At 33.0% G+C, this 19,606-nt stretch overlaps 2 protein-coding genes across 6 annotated transcripts in view; both read left to right on the top strand.

Annotated features, from left to right (window-relative positions):
* LOC126736020 (tyrosine-protein kinase hopscotch-like) overlaps window positions 1-19,606 on the top strand; it is a 185,729-nt gene that overhangs the window by 11,854 nt on the left and 154,269 nt on the right. For all 3 annotated transcript variants that reach the window (XM_050440209.1, XM_050440210.1, XM_050440208.1), the window contains exons 4-6: window positions 6,120-6,239; window positions 6,305-6,459; window positions 6,518-6,643. In XM_050440209.1, the coding sequence (XP_050296166.1) occupies window positions 6,120-6,239; window positions 6,305-6,459; window positions 6,518-6,643 (401 nt within the window). The remainder of the gene's footprint in view (window positions 1-6,119; window positions 6,240-6,304; window positions 6,460-6,517; window positions 6,644-19,606) is intronic.
* The window catches only part of LOC126736018 (uncharacterized), a 69,398-nt gene continuing 61,920 nt past the window's right edge, over window positions 12,129-19,606 (top strand). Inside the window, exons 1-4 of one of the 3 annotated variants that reach the window (XM_050440205.1) lie at window positions 12,129-12,558; window positions 18,262-18,408; window positions 18,461-18,610; window positions 18,665-18,805. In XM_050440205.1, coding sequence (XP_050296162.1) covers window positions 12,204-12,558; window positions 18,262-18,408; window positions 18,461-18,610; window positions 18,665-18,805 — 793 coding nt within the window. In that variant the 5' untranslated portion in view covers window positions 12,129-12,203. The remainder of the gene's footprint in view (window positions 12,559-18,261; window positions 18,409-18,460; window positions 18,611-18,664; window positions 18,806-19,606) is intronic. The other 2 variants (XM_050440206.1, XM_050440203.1) reach the window with 2 other exon arrangements.

Below are 19,606 nucleotides of genomic sequence, written 5' to 3'. Positions count from 1 at the left end.
AAGTAATCGAAAACAGAGAGTAAGGTTTAATGGAAATGAGTCTACTGAACTAAATAACACTATGGGAATACCTCAAGGAAGTGTTTTGGGACCCCTTCTATTTATATTGTATATGAATATATTGGGCTTTTTGTAAATTGTGAATTTATAAACTTTTTTTCTGATGACACATTTTTGGCATGTAGTGATACAAGTCTTAACAGAGCAGTAGATAAAATGAATGGGGTATTGTCACAGATATCATTATATTTAAATATTAATAAGTTAAAGTTAAATGTGGCGAAAACTAAAGCAATAATATTTACATCTAAGTATAAATATCGGAAAAATGTGGATATTAGTCCTCAATTATTAATTAACAATGAATAAATTGAATTTGTAACATGTATGAAATATTTGGGTCTGCAACTTGATAATTTGCTTAACTTTAAAACTCATTGTGATTACATTGAAAAGAAAATTGCAAAAAAAATGTTCTTTTTTAGTAGAATATCAACAAGTCTATCTTATCAATATAAAATAATTGTTTATAATACTATCATTCAACCACATTTTGACTTTAGTGCCTCAGTGCAGTATTTATTTAATATAAACCAGACTAACAGACTTCAGAAACTTCAGAATCGGGGCATGAGGGTGATATTAAATGCACACCGCCTTACACCAATATCCTTTATGCTCAACACTCTAAATTGGTTTTCTGTTGAGAGAAGGTTTTGATTTTTATATATAGGATTGTAAATAATTTAGCGCCACCTTATTTCAAACAGTTCATTACTTTTAATAGAAACGTCCATGATTACCCTACAAAAAATAGTGATGATATTTTTATTCCAATAGCAAATTTTAGAAGTACCATGAATTCTTTGTTTTTTAAGGGTTTTCAAAAATATAATAGTCTTCCTCGAGAAATAAAGGAATCACAATCTCTTGATCGGTTTAAAACTGTTCTAAAGAATTATATGAATAATATAAATTAGTTTGAAGAATATAAATTAATTTGGAAATTGGCGAATTAGGGCAATAAACTAATGTGGTTGGTGGAAATTCATTTATTTGTTTGTTTTTCTTTCGAGAGGGTGAAATTGTGCTTATTATTATTTTTTATTTATTTATTTTTTTTTGTTGTTACCTAGTTAAGTTACTTATTTAGTATAATTTTGTTTTTATGTATATTAGATGTACCTACTTAATAAAGATATATTTCATTTCATTTCATTTCATTTCATTATCATCTCAATTTGGCTTTAGAGATATATCTCATTCTATGATCTATAGTTGAAGTAGAAAAATCTCATTAATTCTTCTCAAAGAGACCAATATACAAAATTTACGAAGACAAAGAAAACACACAGTAACGGTCTCACAACATATAATAAATGGCTATGCGTGTTTCGCTCTAGCTAGAACATCTAAAGCATTTTAGGTGATGCTCGAGCTAGAGCGACTGTGTGTTTTCGTCAATTTTCTAGCCATCGTAGTGTTAACCTTAAGATTGTATTTATTCTGTTGGAGGCACCCCTTTGGAGGTTGTTACTAGTATGACTCCCAGATTAAAGTCAAAGTCAAAGTCAAAAAAGTTTATTACCAAAAAAAAATAGTTATAAATATAATTAGCTACATGAGAAAATAAAATTGACAATTTTTGGTAAAAGGAACTGCTTCGGGATTATATAAAACCGATAGCGCAATTTGCGTGAAACAGGCCTTGAAAACATTATAAATAAACACAAAAAAATCCTAATTAAAGATTTTTTTATAATTCCTAATTAAAATTAGTTTATCCTCTCACGTTATGTCAGCTGTGTCCAAGTCTCTACAAATTTGGGCTTCATCAAGAGATGCACTAGAGATTTTCAAGCTATAAATTCCTTTACTGTACTCTGGTTCATCCTTACCTTGAATTTGAAAGTGAACTACATGTTCTTAGTCTTCAGACTCGTCGAAAACATCATGATTTGACCGTCTTCTATGACGTTCTCCAATAATTCATTTTCTGATCTATTCCACAAAATTGGACTTCATGTTCCTGATTCTTTTCATCATGTACCATCTCACAAAACAAATTATAAGCAGGGGTGACATCCCCTAATTTTTTTCAAATGGGACGCGGGGTCAAGTGGTATCTCTTTAAAAGAATCTTTTCATACCCTATACAACGCTGCTAGTTTTAAAAAATTGAGTCACTTATTCTAGAAATATGGGCTCTTGAAAGTTAAACAATAATGGGTCCCGAAAAATGCAAAAAGCTCTTAGTGCTGTCCACCAACGTTCATCCAGTGATTCAAATTATCTTCAAACCGTTGCCGAACGTTTAGAAGCATTTGCGGTGTCACTTCGTGACATACGTAAATAATTCTTCGCAACTATTCTAATGTAGCAGGTGGAGTTTTGGAAACTACGGATTTTATGTGACCCCACAAGAAAAAATCTAAAGGACCACTCAATTGCGCCCCCTCGTCCTATCCAGCGTCCTAGAAATCTGTCATTTAAATAGTTGCGTACATTTAGTGAGAAATGTGGAGGAGCTCCGTCTTGTTGTAAAATCAATTCCTGATCATTGTATGCGCGGTCCTCTTCTATGATATCTGTTAGAGCTGGGTCGATGGCATTTTATAACAAATCTAAGTACATATCGCCTATTAAATTTCCAGGGAGGAAATTTAAAGGCCCCACAATAGAATTTCCAAAAATACCAGCCCATACAACTTCTGGGGGGTTATGTGTGTGTTGTGGAAAATCCTTGGATTGTTATCAGCCGAATAACGGCAATTGTGGCGATTCACTAAACCATTTAGGAAGAAAGAACACTCGTCCGAAAAACACACATTAAATATGAAATTATTATTTTTTAACGCTCGCTCGCTCATAAGTTCGCAAAACTGCAAGCGACGATCAAAGTCGTCTTCATTCAATTCTTGCAGTAAGCGAATTTTATAGGGATGAAACTTGTATTTCTTCAATACCCTTTGGCACAGTATAAAGAACAAGACAGTAGGTTCACTATCTTGCGGCCGTTTGAAGTAGGGACTTCTAAACAGTGCCGACTTTTTTTACGCGGTCGTAAATCATTATTTAGTTTCGGCGGCAATCCTTTACGATACGAGGGTTAAACATGGGCGCTTCACTATGAGGATAGAAATTTGGCTGGAATAAATCGATACGGGGGGTGTTTGAAACATTTTTAATAAGGAATATTTTCGTACATCGCGGCGGGCAGGGTGTAATATATGGAATTTTTTGAAATTAAAGGCACTTTGTATTATTGTTAAAATGAAATTGAAAGAATATTATTGAGTATCTCTTTTGAATAAATAACTGTAAGAAAAACACTTGGTAGATAGCTTTAAAATTAAGTTTATTAGAATGTACACAATTAAATCTTAGCTTTACGTTCCTTTCATGCTCTTTTCTTAACTGACCAAGAAACTACCTACCTAATATTACATACACTTAATTAATAATAACTTCGTTAATATACCCATTTTTTAAATATTTAATAAAATTTACATAATAATGTGATAACAACACTCAGCATATGGAACTCGGTAACAGTGAAATATAAAAAGGCAGTTAAATAAAAAAACTTATTAAATGCCTTTACTAATTAAATTAAGCTAATTAAATTATTTGCTTTTAAAATAGGGGATGAAAGAACAAACCACTAAAATTAAAATAAAACGAAAATAGGTGTTTTACAACCTAGAATTCATATAAATATGCAAAATAAATATAGTTTTACATTGGGGATTATAGTACACATCAATATTTTGAAACTTAAACCCTTAAAAATCACCCTTAATGGCGAAAAAAATGCAGTTTTAAGTATGGTTAGACAGTATAAGTAGCTAAAATTTATTTCTTTCAAATGATTGCAATGCAACTAATAATAAATCGGATAGCTTTCACTATTAAAAACCACCACTAATAACAGAATATTACCAAAAATTTTGCATTTTTTTAGATTAAAATCATGATTTAAAAAAAATATGTACTCTAAATCGCTTATACTTTTTGAACATATTATTGGTACCTATATATAGTCCATTGTAGAAGGCTATGCTTTAATTTTTGAAATAAATACATAATTTTTCATGAACATTTTTTTTAAAACTGCAATTATTTTTGTTTTATTCCTAACTTTTTTAATTTTTATGCTAATGACTTACAATCAAGTTTATTTTTAAAGTTTTTGATAGTACATCCTTGAAAAAATGTGCTAGATATTTGTCTAAAAAACGTGATTTTTTAAAATTATTTCAAGTTATTATTTTACGTCATTATATTTTGTTATCTAAAAAAAGAGGTTATGTTCACAAAGTTGTATCTCGGCGCCTATAGCACCTAGATAAATCAAACAAAAGCCAATGTTTTATTTTTAAACCAACTTTTGTTTATTAGATTTTTTTGTAGGATCTCAATTTTCCGAGATATTTAAGAAATACTGAAGAAAAGCGTGTAATTTTTTCTGTGAACTCATCCATTTTTATTTAAAAAAATTGTATATAGACTTTCCTCCATTTATATAACCTGGTATTATTTGCCATTACAGAGATTCCCATGATGTTTATTCTTATTTTGAACACAGTGTTTAGTGATATTTCAGCCTGTACCAACAAAAGAATTGTGATTAGCTCTGAGTTGAGACCTCGTATTGTTTTTACTATTCACCGTATTGAGTCGGATAGTCTTTCCAATAAAAAAAGGCGGCCGACACTCTAAATATAGAAGAGTTATGGTGTCATAATAAAATATATGACACCATATATTTAATATCTCATAGCTCGAGTTTTAAGAAGCAATGAAAAAAATATTTATTTTTATCCAACAGTACTCCATTATTTAATCATAAACTAAATAATATGCATTAATCACAGCAGTAAATTATGTAATTTTTAAAGTCCAAAATTTCCGCACAACGCTATTATAGTTCCAATATTGAAGACGCCCCTGTATACTAACCACAAATAGTTTTATGCGATAAGTAAGCCTATACGCGGACACGAATAAACATCGACGGGCCGAATGAGACCTAAATTCGCCACCGGGCAGCAAAAAAGAGTAGCATCAGAAAGCGAGTGAGAAAGGCAACATTTTGGGCGGCGCTTAGAGTGATCCTTCTATTCTAGTTTATGTTCGGTGCCTTTGGACACTTATTCGAGACACACCCGTTGCAATGGCCATTTATCTTGTTTTTAGCGTACTATCCATTACAACTTTCCCCAATACTGCAGTCTCCATAGCTTCATGAAACCCTGCATTTTCAATATTCCTCTTTTTGTTATGAACTGAACCTGTTTGGCGAAACTTTGCAACCAATTCCAGAACAATTTTCCCAGAGAGATGTTTCTTAGGATGCGGTTCATTAAATAAATCCGCGACCTGATTTCCACACTCATTATTTTTTAAAAAAAGCTCAATAATCTCTACTCTTTCTGCAATTGAGTACACCATAATTGATGATAAATTTAAAGGTTTAACAATTTTTAAACACTTTAACTGCAAAATAGGTATTTAGCAAAACTACTTGACCTAATTTAAAGGGGAAGAAAGAAATCGTATATTTTTATTCACTAAATGTGTTCTCACATTCTTATCGTTTGTTTACTTGAAATGATTAAATTAGTGTTTCGACTTAAAGATGTGTTCTATGTTCACTCTGGGTTCAGTCTCACTCTCTCAATAAATTTTAATGATATCGTTACACATTACTGTCCAACTTTCAAGAGCCCATATTTCTTGAACGAGTGACTCGATTTTTAAAAACTAAGCAGCGTTGTATAGTGTATGAGAAGATTATTTTAAAGAGATACCAATTGACTCACCGTCACATTTGAAAAAAATTAGGGGATGTCACTCCCGCTTTTTCGAAAAACTCCCCCTAAGGGGTTGAGTTTTTTGAAATGGTTTTTATGTCAAAAGTTGTCCCCCTGACAAACATACTTGACGTGTTTTTGGTTTTTTCCGAAAAGTGTTTTCCCACCCTGTAATGCCTTGCGGTACGTTTTCGATGGGTCACCCTGTATATGCTTGAATAACATAAATTCTTGAATGCCATGTGGGTCACAACAAAAATTCTTGGGATTCGTTTCACTTTTATGACAAGTGTTTGTTTTTAGAGGGGAGTTTTCATATGCTAAACTGGAAGCGAAAACTAACAACAGACTTGGATGTTTTATCATCCGAGAAAGCGAGACAAGCTACACTACCTACTATATTGACGCTTGTGTTAAAGACGGGTAAGTTGAATGTTTGTAAACCGTAAATAAATTATAAAATAAGTTTTTTTCAATCTATTTCTTAGAGCCAAGCCTAAGACGTTTAAACTGGAAAAAATTGCTGAAAACGCATATATTTTCCATGACGATTTGAAACGGTATTCATCCATACAAGAGCTTGTCGCAGATCATAGGAAAAGTGAAATTTATCTTAACGAATGTATTCCGCCTTCTGAATTTGGTATGATATACAGTTATATTTTAAAAACTATTATATTTTAACTCATTTTTCTTTTTAGATGTTTCACCTTTACTGTTATGCAGAAATGAAATTATTGTCGGGGACACTCTGACGGACATTGAAACTTTGCCAGTATTGAATCAACCCACATTTATTAATATTAAAGACTTGCAATTTTACAAAGGTAAGCTTGTTGTTTTTATGAATGTTTGCATGCAAAACTGTTGAGCTGTTTAAACTCGCGATTGTCATATATAATTGGCCAAACTTGTCAAATATTTATTTTGTATATTTTATGGTGAAATGCCACATTAGTGATATACGAAGAATAGAACTGCCGGTTGGTTTAATCTTTGGTAACGTTGCCTAACAATGAATAGTCCAATGTCTTTGTTATTTTTTATTTGACTGAGAATTTTGGAGTTTTCAGTATGTGATTTTTTACGCTTCGATATGTATGAAAAATGAAATTTTCATTTTTCATCAAAAAAATTACCTAAAAATTTCACTAAAATCATTATTTAAAAATGCGCTTATTAAATTTCGAATATTTCGAGGTCCTTATGAGAATTTTGGCGTTTGTAGTGAAGCTCAGATACAATGAATACCTGTTTTAACTATATATAAGAATCTGCATCTAAAACATTATTTATTTAAAATTTTTATAAAAAAAAGTTTTCAAAATTTACAATTTTTAAGGTTCTTATGAAAGAATCACATTTTTGAATCCACTCAGAATCACTTATCCATTTTTTACACTAAAATTTTGACATTTCTTTGGAAAAACTTATTTTCCAATTGGAAATTCTTATTTTCCAATGGTTTATAAATTAGGACCTTTTTGTGATGCTCTTATAAAAAATGTTGAAAAATTTATGAAAATTTCGAATTTTTCGATTTTCTTCGAGGCGCTCAGAGTCACTTATGCATTTTTTACTCTAAAATTTTGACACCTAGAAAAAGAAAAAGAAAGAAAAGAAAAAAATCATAAATTATGTTGTTTTTGTGATGCTCTTATTTTTATTAAATTTAGGGATTTTTTAAGGCCTTTATGAAAATTTCAGATTTTTCAGGGCGCTCAGAGTTGATTTAGAAATATTTAATTTTTCATCAAAAAATCATTTAAATAAATATCCGTAGATTTTTTAATTAAATTTAGAGATTTTTCAAGACTCCTATGAAAATTTTAGGTCTACACCGAATTTGTTCGTTTTTTATTCAGTCTAGGAAAATTACATATATTATTCCCCATTTCAGTGCTCGTGGTGTAGTTTGTAATCTATAAATATTCTCTTTGTTAATTTAAAAAAATATTTTGATTCACCCTGTCTGACTTCTCTGCCGAGTTTAATTTTGTTTGTACAGTCTTTTAGTGCAACTAGAAAAGTTGCTTTATCATTATTGTTAATTTAAGTTGTGCATCGGTGTTCTACTCGGCAGTTATCATTACACAACTTGCAGCTGTCTTGATGAGGAATTTTGAAATGCAAATTAAATTTTGTATTAAATACCTGATAATAATATTTTAATTTTTTTGGTTCTGTATTCTGGGTTCGACATTCTTCTACATACAGATCATACATCTTTTTTACAGTTAGATTACTGTCCAAGTATTTTCTATTAGGATTTTTAGTTCTAGAATAATGGCTTTGATAAGCCGGAAAAGTTTTTATATGCCTGACAATATCAGAATCATCCAACTTTCTAGAGCTTGTAGTACCTCTTAGCTCTTTGCAATTAGAGGAATCTCGTTTCGAAATGCATCTATGCAGACGGCCGTTACTTAACTTAAATGTATTAAGAAAATATTTCTTGCAAACTATATGCGTTTTATTATTACTTTTCAATACGTATTGAAAATGTGTATGCTTTCCTAAGCGAGACCCAGTTTTAGGGCGTTTTCTATTTACGGGTGAAGCTTTTACTAAGCCATAAATATAGCTATTTTGCGCCACATAATTGCCGAGCTCCCAACATGAGTCAAACGCATTTTCTCTCTCAGTAAATGAAAATAAATTAATACACTTCTTTCTGCACTTACAGTCCAAATTTTCAAAACGTTTCGCGTTAACTTTTACGCCACTGTTAGAAATGTACTCTTTGCCAGTATTCCTTAGTTTTTTGTTTTTATTAATTTTCCAATCCTTTTCATTTCTCGATCGTTTTCTGCTTCTAATTTTTGCAAGGCCACCTGAAAATTTTTAAAAATCTGTAATTTTTTTACTATTATTAGTATAAAAAATTACATACTTGTGGATGGCTGTGGATGGTGTACAACATCGTCAAGTACTTCTTCATTTGAAGTTTCTGCATCTAAGATAAAAATTAAACTATCTAAAAATGTATTTATTTAAAAAAATAGTTCGCAGTTTTGTTAGGTTATGTCGTTATAATAAAATCATAATACCTAATTAATGCTGCTAAAATTATAAATATAGACTTACCAGAAGAATCCACGCTATCACCAGGTGTATATTCAGACCCACAGAACACAAATATATAGAGAAGTGGTGGTTGCATACAAACTGAAAGAAATTCTTCTGACAAATCAGCTAGCGGCCTCTCGCTTGGCAGCGGACACTGTTGTAACTAACTTGACAGTTTGACGTGTCTAATTGGACCAATCGAAATGGTAGAAAGGCGTGGCCAAATTAAGGCGGGAAATCACATTTTATTTAATCTGACAATCTTATCATTTAATCGTAATATCTAAAGCAAACGCCTAATCAAAAAGGTTACTCATAGAGAAAAGAGCCTTTTTGTTTAGGTGTTAGCATCAGATATTGATCTGAACAAAAATAAAACTTCAGCTTTATTTTACATATCTAAATAGGTTAATTTACTGCAATAATCTACGAAATTGTACTAACAATAGTGTACGACATATAACCAATTGGACAAATGGAAATAAAACAATGTTTTTTTTGCTTTAATACATTTATTATTTAATTTTCCTGGAAAAAAAATTACTTAAAATGATATACATAATATTCAATAATTCATTATAACAGACATTATATAAATTAGAATTAATCTAAAAATGTTTAAAATTATTTTATTAGCACTGAACTACCCTAATTTTATACAGATTAGAAAAGGTTGTCAACATTTTTGTGCTGTTTTCTCATAATACATCTAAAGGCATTCCCATTAGGTTAATAATATCCTTAACACATAGAGTCAATAGAGGATGAATTATTCTTATTTAATATGTACTTGTATCTGTTTCCTAAAGAAAAATTAAACAGATTTTAAAATTATTTAAATTATAATCTAAATATTAATTTTTAAAATTAATCAAAAATTCTCGAAATGTGATCGAAAGAAACAATATATCCATCGACAAAACAAAATTAACTCTTTCAAAATGAAAACAACTCTTTAGTATAAACATATATTACTTACATAGAATATATTTGTTGGTCTCTTATAATACTAACAACATATCTTGGAACTATAATATTACTAAAACCTTAATTCAAGGATAGATGTTTACATAAAATAAAAAGAAACTCTTAAAAAAACAAGTTGTAAGAAAAACATTAATTCTGATCCATTCCGGGTGCTCAGGTCTCTTAGCCGCTATACCTATGTCTTGTCTCAGTGAACTCAGGAAGTGGTATGATACAAGTAGGAAATAAAATAAAAAAATAGACAGTGCAAACCTTATAAATCAATTTACTAAATGATTCATGTAAAAAAAAAGACAAAATAAATGTTTAAATAAATATGTATTGTAATGTTAAGCCAGCGGTATCAGCATTATTAAATTTGTGGAGAACTGATCAGAAGAAATTCTATAGCTCAAAGTCTTAATAATATTTACATTGCATATCCCTCTCCATGTTTTTCTTGTAATATGAACTGAAGGAAAATAAAAAAATCTTTTATTACTGTTTCTCAGAAACATTTAAAATGTACATACTCTTACATCAAGGTCAGGAAAATTTCAATCAATTTTTAATTGTTGAATAGAAAATGAGAGGCCAGACATTTTGTAATATGTATTTATAATAATCAAGTTAAAAATTAAATACTTGAAAAGTGAAACTTCTTTATTGAAATCAACTGAATTTGATTTTACTAAAGACTAAAGATTGACAATACAAAAACATAATAGTAATAAATAAAATCAGATTTTCTTACCAGAAACCTGGAATTGCTTGCCGCAAATTAATTAAAACACTACTCCCAATATTGAAAGAGAACTTTTTAGAAAAAAAGTCATAAATTTAAAATAACATCCTTAAAACAAATAGCAAACTCAGCCCACGCTGGCATTCATTGAAATGAAAAACAAAACAAACTCAAATGGTATGACAATGACAAATGATGTTCTATCAGTCAATGTCAACAACTGTCTGTCAATTTTGCCAAGCAAGATGGCCGATATACGATTCCGATTTTCACCATACAAGTTTCATCCATGTGTTCAGACCTAGAATCACTAAAATCACTGAATTCATCCATTATAAAACTCTACTGTAAACACAGAAAATGTTGTAAACATTGAATGATTGAGAGTAAAAAATGGTCCAACTCCTCAGATGTACCAGTATTATACCATTTTTACAGTGACCTATATTGAATTTAAATCAGAATAAGAGTAAGATGGCGCTATCTATTGACTGAAAACTGAAACAAGGAGTTAGACCAGCTTTATACTGATAGATCTATGTAGATTGATACTTTCTACGTTAAAGGCGCGAATTTTGAAAAGAATGGATTTAGACCATTATTATTCTATGTGCCTCATATGTTGGCCACCACTGGAGATAACGCTGAGCCCATTAAAAGTCCTTCGTCCTAGTCGTAAAACCTATTTTTAAATTGAAAGCAGAAGTTACGACGACAAATCTTCAAAAGGTCCATCAATCCTTCCAATGAAAGTCTAGTGCGTTCTGTCTCAGCTTTCCCTGATGATGTTAAGAGATTCTCCAATGGGCACATTTTGGTATAAAGACTCTCAACATTAAAGCTCACTAGCTTATAGGTGAGTCTATCGTTAGTGGCCTGAAGGAGTTTGACAAACCAAAACGTTGTGCTAAATTTATAATAAAGACAATGCAATTCGAAAATTAGACTAAAAACTCATGACTTTGTGCTAGTATACAAACCCAATACCCCAAATTATTGTGGGTGCTGAAACTGCAAAGAAGTACAACTGTCGAAAATTGTAGTAACATGATGTGAAACGATTTTACTACTACTTGTTTTATAGAGTAATAAATTTGTGGTGATTTTCAAATTCTTTAAGTTATTTTTAGGCCCTGATACCAGTTTTACCACTGTTTAAAGGTCAATATTAAAAAAAAATTTAAAAAAATTCCCTTTTTTGTGCTTTTCTCTGTTTGTGGTAGGTTATTGAAAATATGAATACCTTCATAAATCACTATTGTTGTCTTCGTTAACCTGAATATAAAAATGCAGATTTAAAGATGCTTATGTTAATTTATGTAAATGCATGTAACTGTCATCTGCGAAAAGAGTAAATCTCCCCTTAATTTTTATGCTGACCATATAAAAAAAATCTATTACCAAAACTGTTGTCCAGTCTGTGGTCTATGGATAAAATATCTAATAATGTTTATTTTCAAATGCAATATAACCTAAGATCTATGTTTGATAAATAAAAGTTTACAATAGACGTGTTAAAAGATTTTTTACAAATTGCTGTTGCTTAAGCTGTGTTTATATTGCAGAAAATTAGTATACAGGTTATTTATTTTTTGTTACATATAAACATGTATAAAAATACTGCGTTGTCACTAGCAACAACCAGTTTTCAAAAACAACCAGACATAACCATCAAATTGACCGTTTCTATCATGAATTGCTACGGGATCTGTTTGCCATTTTTATTTTTATTATTTGAAAACTTGTTGGGAGAATCTCCCCCGGGAAATCGCACAGACCTATCGCGGTGCAAATTAAGCCATTTAGGTCTGGAGTACACCGGAAATATAGGGAAAACGGAGTCGAATGTGCGGTGCCAAAGTTGGACCAGTAATCAACCTCACAAGGTGAGCGGAGATTATACGGATCAGATGTTTCCTTTTGGTTCTAAGAAGGCATCCAAAAACTATTGCAGGAATCCTGGTAAGTAAATTATATTTTTTTATTAATATATTTTAGTGTTTATACGAAATACAAAAACAGGCTTTATAGTTAATTAGTGTCAAACGAATTCCAAGTAACTAATGCGATAGGTAGATAGTAGACATTCGTAAACGTATAAATTAAGAGTAAACGTATAATTTTTTTCACATAAAACTGATATTATTTCCACATATTTCGTTGAGTTTTTGGCAAAACTATTCCAGATTTTATTCTCTCTCTCTCTCTCTTAGCCATTTTCTACTCTGTGAGTATCAGTCTCTCTCATATAATTGCATGTTTCTCTATTCTGAGCTATCTAGTATCAATATTTGATATGTCGGGACACGTGGTCTGCCTAGTTCTATTTAAGGGTGGTTATTCTTTGGGAGAAGACCCTTGTACAATTTTATCTTCCTCTTGATCACTTTGTTAGTTTTTTTCTTACCTTTCAGGTTTATATATTTTTAACCTAACTTAACCAACTGATCTTTCAACAAATCTTTTAGACATCTTTCAGAAATATGTTAATTTCCATTTTAATCTGATTCGTTTTTTTATTTCTTATTATTTATATGTTCTTTGTTTTGTTAGGTTCACTGATTGTCCGAAGTATATGCTTGACTCTAATTTTTCTATTGATTGTCTCATTTCTAGTAGTTCTTTCTCATTTTGAGCAAATATCGTCATCCGCTCTCCTTGTACTCCTTTGTTGATATTCACTTTATCAGTTATATCTTGTAATTTGACTTGTAAAGTAACCTGTGTCTTGGATGTGTTGTATCATATTTATATATCTTTCATCTATTCATGCTCTTTTCAATGATTTGTTGATGCTCCAGTATGTTATAAAGTCGAACGCTTTTCTGAAGTCTATAAATGCCATCCAGAGGGGTAAGTTGAATTCGTATGTTTTTTCTATTAGGAGATTACCTATATGCAGATGTTCGGTTATGTTAAAAATTTCTAAAGCCTGCTCGGTCTTTAGTTAGTTAGATATAATTTAAACTTTTGTTTGAGTCTATTTGTCAGAATTCTTGCGAATAACTTATATATTTAGAGGAAAGGTAATCGGTCAATAGTTCTCGAGATTGACAGGGTTTCCTTTCTTGTATATTAGAATAACAATTGCGTTATTCTTTCGGTATTACTCCATTTATCAGACATCTGTTTCTTTACTTTCTAGGTCATACTCTCTAAGCATTTCTGGAAGAATTAGCTCTTTCCTGATGGTTTGTTTTTTTCATTTTATAAAGTGCTTCATCTACTTCTAGACTTTAGTCAAGTAGTTCTTTGGAGTTTACATTTATGATGGCTTTCTTAGTGTTTCGGCTTTCCAGCATGATTATCTCATTGGGGGATTTCGCTTTTTTCGCAAGATCTGCATAGAATTGTTTAGTTATTGTATATTTACACAAAAATAAAAGCCTTTTCACTTAGAGAACTTATTAACTTCCACTATATACGATATGCATGAATTTAAATACTCATTTATACGACTCGATCGAGTGATCGACGTCCTGAAACGAGGCCCTAAAATTAATGATCCCCGGCTAGTCATTCAGCTGTCAAGTGTCAGTGATTAAGGCCCCGTTCACAATATTACGCTGATATTACACTAGTATCTTCTAGTATGTATTTCTGTTCTGTCGATGACGATTTTATTTTATTTGTTTAGCAGCTGTATGTCTTTTTTTTGGTAAGTTGTTTCTCTGAAATACTTTATTACTTAGTTTTTTCGATTAATTGTTTGTACCTCTTTTGTTTGATAGTTGTTGTTTTGCCATTTTCGTTACTGTTTTATTTGTTTCGACGTACTCTGTCGTTTTTCTTTTCCCTGTTTTAATTACTTCTCATCTGCAATAATTGTTTTATCTCTATTGATAAATTATCTTGTTTCCTAGGTATGTTTCCCGTCGGTTTGTGAGCTGCTTCTAAGATGGTTTGTGTGATTCTGTTGTTTACTACGTCAGCTCTCAGTTCGGTTTTATATTCGTGAGTTTATTGATGTTTTTGTTTGTTTTCTGCTTTAGTCTTTTATGTCTCTTGAATGTCTAAAATTTAACTTTACATCTAACCATTTTGTGGTTACCTCCTATTGCGAATTGGCTTACCACATATTTTATTAGTTCATATTTAATATCAAATTTCACTCAACTCCAAACTTTAACCAATTATTTGACTTGTGAAAACATAATAGATTCATTTTTGTGATGGTATATCTTCAACTCGCTGACGATCTGGAGATTTCCTTAACATGGCTTTGACTTTCTGTGTCAAAAGCCAGGTATTTTCTTTACCTCCGTTGAATGATCCTTGTCATGTTCTGCTAAAGTAAGTCACGTTTTTCTCCCATGTCGGCTGCGGTGAATGTGTCCTTTGATTGACTAGCCTCGACAGATCGAATAGGTTTCTCGTTAGTCACGCCCCTGGGAATGCTCTTGTCATCTGGGAGTGTGTTATGAGTTCATAGGAGGTATTGTCTGTTTAGTTTTGTTATGTGGTCTTGCAGTAATTCTGTATCCAAGTCCAACTGTTCTGTACAAAGTGGTACTTCTGACGAACTGGGGTACTCCCGTGATGATACGAATGAAATACAGTTTTAAATCGTCTGAAGTGTGTGTTCATCTTTGCCCAGGAAGAACCGACATTGGTAAGGATTAGCTTCACCTACACCTTGTAAATCCTGAGTCTAGTGTGTTGTTGGAGTATAGAAGCTCGTAAAGTTAGTTTGCTTTTGCTGCTTGTCATTTGGTGTGTTGTGTACAGGTAAGTGTTATTCCAAGAAAACGCCCAGATATTTGACGTAAATAGCCCAAGGAAGATACACATCTTTCCACTTCAGTCTCTCGCGTGGAGGTCTCTTGAACCTGTTCGAAAACATAATCGCTTGAGACTTGCGAGCGTCGATTGCCTTATAGTCTCTACTGGTCCATCCATGCCATTAGCTGTTCGAGATCGCGTTGAAGGGGACCCAACTAGCTTTTGTATATAGCCGATGTTTGCCGGACATTTAGTAGTAGTAATACTAGTAAGGGTAAGGGAGCTAGAGCTCGGCAAGTACGCCTGAACAATCCCTTTTCGCCAACCCCAGAATCACCCACCCCCACGCCGCCACTCCCAATGCGCGGTCTCCACTGAGTCAGCCCGTCCTAACATGTATATAAAGGCTTGCACGTTCTCTCAGTTCAGATCTTTAAGATCTTCCCGTTGGAGTGTCGTTGCTCCGAAAGTTTTTTTTCTCAGGCGACTCCACCTCTCACAGATACCTAGTATGTGGTATGAAGTTTCCTCCCCTGTACCGCAATTCGGACAGAGTATGCTTTCTCTTATACCAAGAAGGTGTAGATGCTTGTTTAGACTGTTGTGCCCGGTCAGGATTCCCACCAAGTCTTTGATACTTTGTCGGGTCTTTGTTGGCAGTCGCCTTGCTTTAGAGCCGTTATGGTCTAGAATCATTTCCTTGGCATCTTTCTGTCCTTTTTCCAATTCCTCCTTGTTTTTTCCTAAGCCCAATTATTAAGTGCCTGGGAGATTTGTTTTTTGCTAAGACCGAGACAAGGTTCGGGACCTACGAAGAGGTTAACTGAACCATGTCTTGCCGGTCCGTCGGCCCGCCCATTGCCCTCGACACCTTTATATCTTGGGACCCACCTCAGTCTTACTTCCCTGTGTGTTGCAAGCCTTTCCAATGTCTCTTTGCATTTCCGGACTAGCGCTGAGGTGGCCCTGGGTTTCTGAACCGCCTTGAGGGCAGCTTGACTATCGGAGTAGATGCAAATCCCCCGTTGCCTTCCAATGCCTCTCGTTTGTTCGCTACTTCGAGTATAGCAAACACTATCGCTTGGAAAACTGTGGTGTGTTTCCCTAGCGGAAAGCATTCCCATGTGTTTGTTGTACACCCTGTACACTCCGGCTCCGGCTGAAGTGGTGCTTTTCATCCATGATCCATCTGTGTACCACGCCTGGAAACCACTTGGCTCTTTGGTTTGGTTCGCTGACCATTCTTCCCTTGTTGGGATTTCGACTTGAAACCCCTTTTTTAACCTTAGTTTGCCATTTTCTGTAGTGCATCTGGATGTCAGAATTGGTATGTTCTTACACATCCTGTGAGCAATCGTTATATAGCCGAAGTGAACATTGCGCCACCTTCCGGTATCCTTCATCCTCTTATGCGTCGCCGTGGCCTCCCTCTCAATCCAGACTACGAGGTCCGGTAGCCCAAGAAGAATATTTAGTGGTGCCGCAGGTGTTGTTCTCATAGCTCCAGTAATTCCCAAGCAGACCAGTCTTTGCAGTCTGGTCAGCTTTTGGTCGTTGGTGACCTTCAATACGGCTGTCTACCATACCACGGATCCGTACGGCCTGACATTTAAGTGTTGAACAAGAGTGGTGAAAGGTGTGAACCTTCTGAAACTCCTGCTAGGATTGGGCAGGGTGTGGAAAGATGTTTATCGGTGAAGAAGCAGAGGAACAGTCTTATCTAGTGCCCGGAAAGTTTTCAGGTTAGTTTCCGTATCAGTCCATGACGCCACATCTTGACAAATGCCTTGGAGATGTCGAGGGAGATTGCACTTATGTTGCGAGCACGGTTTGCTTCAACTAAGAGATCAAAGTGGAGTCTCGTCGTGACTGTCTCTCGTCTGGTGGCTTCCTTTAGGATTAGTCTTTCTACGACTTTTCCCATGGTTGATAGGAGACTGGTCTGCCTGTAGCTTTTTGGGTCTGTTGCTGATTCTCTGAGTTTATCGAGCTATTTGTTCGCATATTTTTAAGCTACCAAATGTTGATAACGATCTTGCCCATATTTAATCTACTAGCTATTTCTTGCTATGGTATAAAATTAGGCTTTTGTAAAACTGTACTCTGCCTATCGATTCATTGGAATAGTATATCTGGTTTGATCCCATGCATCTTTTTATTTCCTTTAATTTTTGATTCTTTAATATTTTTTTTACGTAGTCGGATAAGGCTATACATTCTAGTATCTACAGTGGGTAATTTGCAATTGAATCGGAAGATTTATTTTTTATTTTTATACAATGTTTATTATTAAGACTCCAACCCATTTTACCCTCCTTTGTGCTAACTTATGGGTAAGTCGAGCTTCATTTCGTAATAATTACTTATTACTTTATGCTTTATACATTTACCGCCTAATATAAATACTGAGGACTGGTTCAGGGTACGAAGAAAGGCTGAAATACTAAAATCAGCTTCCCTTCTCAAATACAGTTACCTCATAAGATTTCAAATTTAATACAGTATCCGAACGGTATTTAATGGATTTGCCTCTACGGAAGAAGAGGATCTAATCGAAAGAATCCCTTCCCTCTGACAATATAATTTAAACGTTTTTCAATTTGTTTTTAAACTGAATAGTTTGGTATGCGGCTGTTCATAATGGTGTCTATCCAGAGTCTTCCTTTTGACCATAAGTGATTTACTAAGGAAATAGATGTAAAATATTTGTCCAACTATATTGTGGTCCTCCTGTATGGAAATATTTGTTCTTAATTCTTTTACCCCTGATCCTCTATTAAGCCAAATCTTATTAGTATCTTAGCATCAAACCTGAAAGTTTCAGGACAATACAAGTTATGACACTAAAAAATTATTATCACTACAGAAACTGCCAACCTATTATTATTATGTTTACTCTTATCTCTAAAACATCAGATTTAAAATAAATGTCAATTTTTTTAGACAGAAAACCTACGGGTCCATGGTGCTATACCATGAACTCCGATTTAATAGACGAAACGTGTGCCATACCATTATGTTCAATTTCGGAATGCAGATTGACTGGTCCGGGCATGGAATATGGCGGTAAACATGACAAAGGCACTTCAGGTTTTTAAAATTATCAAATCCTAGAATTAGTTTTAAAATAATCCCTCTGCAGGCAGACATTGTTTTAAATGGGACAAAGATCGTAAGAAAGTTTTGGAAAATGGAAACTATACGAGAATAAATAAATTTCCCGCAAACAACTTTCCTGAAAACAGCTTATCCAAGGCTAAAAAGTTTTGCAGGAACCCTAATGGGGATATCGGTAGATCGGTAGTTTTATTTTATATAGTTCAATTCGTTAAAAAACTATTTGTAGGTGGCCCCTGGTGTTTCGTAGAACAAGAGGAACTCGGTTACATTGAAAAAGAGTATTGTGATATCCCATTTTGTTATGATCCAGAATGTTCTGTATTTACTAAAAATTATGATACATATATGCACTTTACAGATTTTAATGGTAAATATTCTCGACAAAAGTTTATTGGGCTAAAGTACCGAAATTTGAAAGCGGACTGATGCTTCCTAGACCAAAGATTATATTTATATGCAGTTGATATAGTCGACAAGCTCTTCTAGTATTCTCAAAACGTCGAACCTGCTAGATTCTATAAAAAATAATATTATTAAGGCAAAAAATTTATAGGGGAAAGTGTTGTACCTTGGGTCATTTTTTGGTTTTTTATTTTTACACATTTTAGAAATATATATTTACGAATTTTATTCCATACATTAGTTATACTAGCTTTTTGTATACGTAATTTGGGTTTTTAAACATAATTTTAACTTACCAGTTTTTTGAAAAATACGTTTTAGCTAGCCCTTAAAAGATGACCCAAGGTACAAACGAGTAATGTACCTTGGACCTGTATATGTTGTACCTTGGATCAGTTATCAAAAAAAAATAATGGAAACGAATTTTTAAAGATTTTCATTAAGTTTTTTAAAGACATACAAAACGTTATTAATCGAATGAATACATTTGCAAACAAATACTTATTTAACATTAAATCTACTAAATTCAACATCAAACTGGCGGTGAGCATCATGACGTGCAGTTTCGTTTATTTTGTGCGACGGCAGAAGGTTTTGTATAATATCACTACGCAAAAAATCATAGGTCTCGGTTGAGTCATTTATAAATTTATTGGTGCTTAAGTCCCAGTATTTAGTATTTGTGTACATAATAAGTGGACGATTTCTTTCCCGCAAACTTTCAATAGAACGAAGTCTCCTTGTTGAATATCAAAATCAGATAAGT

Source organism: Anthonomus grandis, chromosome 5, assembly GCF_022605725.1.
Source record: "Anthonomus grandis grandis chromosome 5, icAntGran1.3, whole genome shotgun sequence".
NCBI classification, from domain to species: Eukaryota; Metazoa; Arthropoda; class Insecta; order Coleoptera; family Curculionidae; genus Anthonomus; species Anthonomus grandis.
The sequence above is the reverse complement of the archived record's forward strand: the minus strand, read 5'-3'. Positions and strand labels throughout refer to the sequence as shown.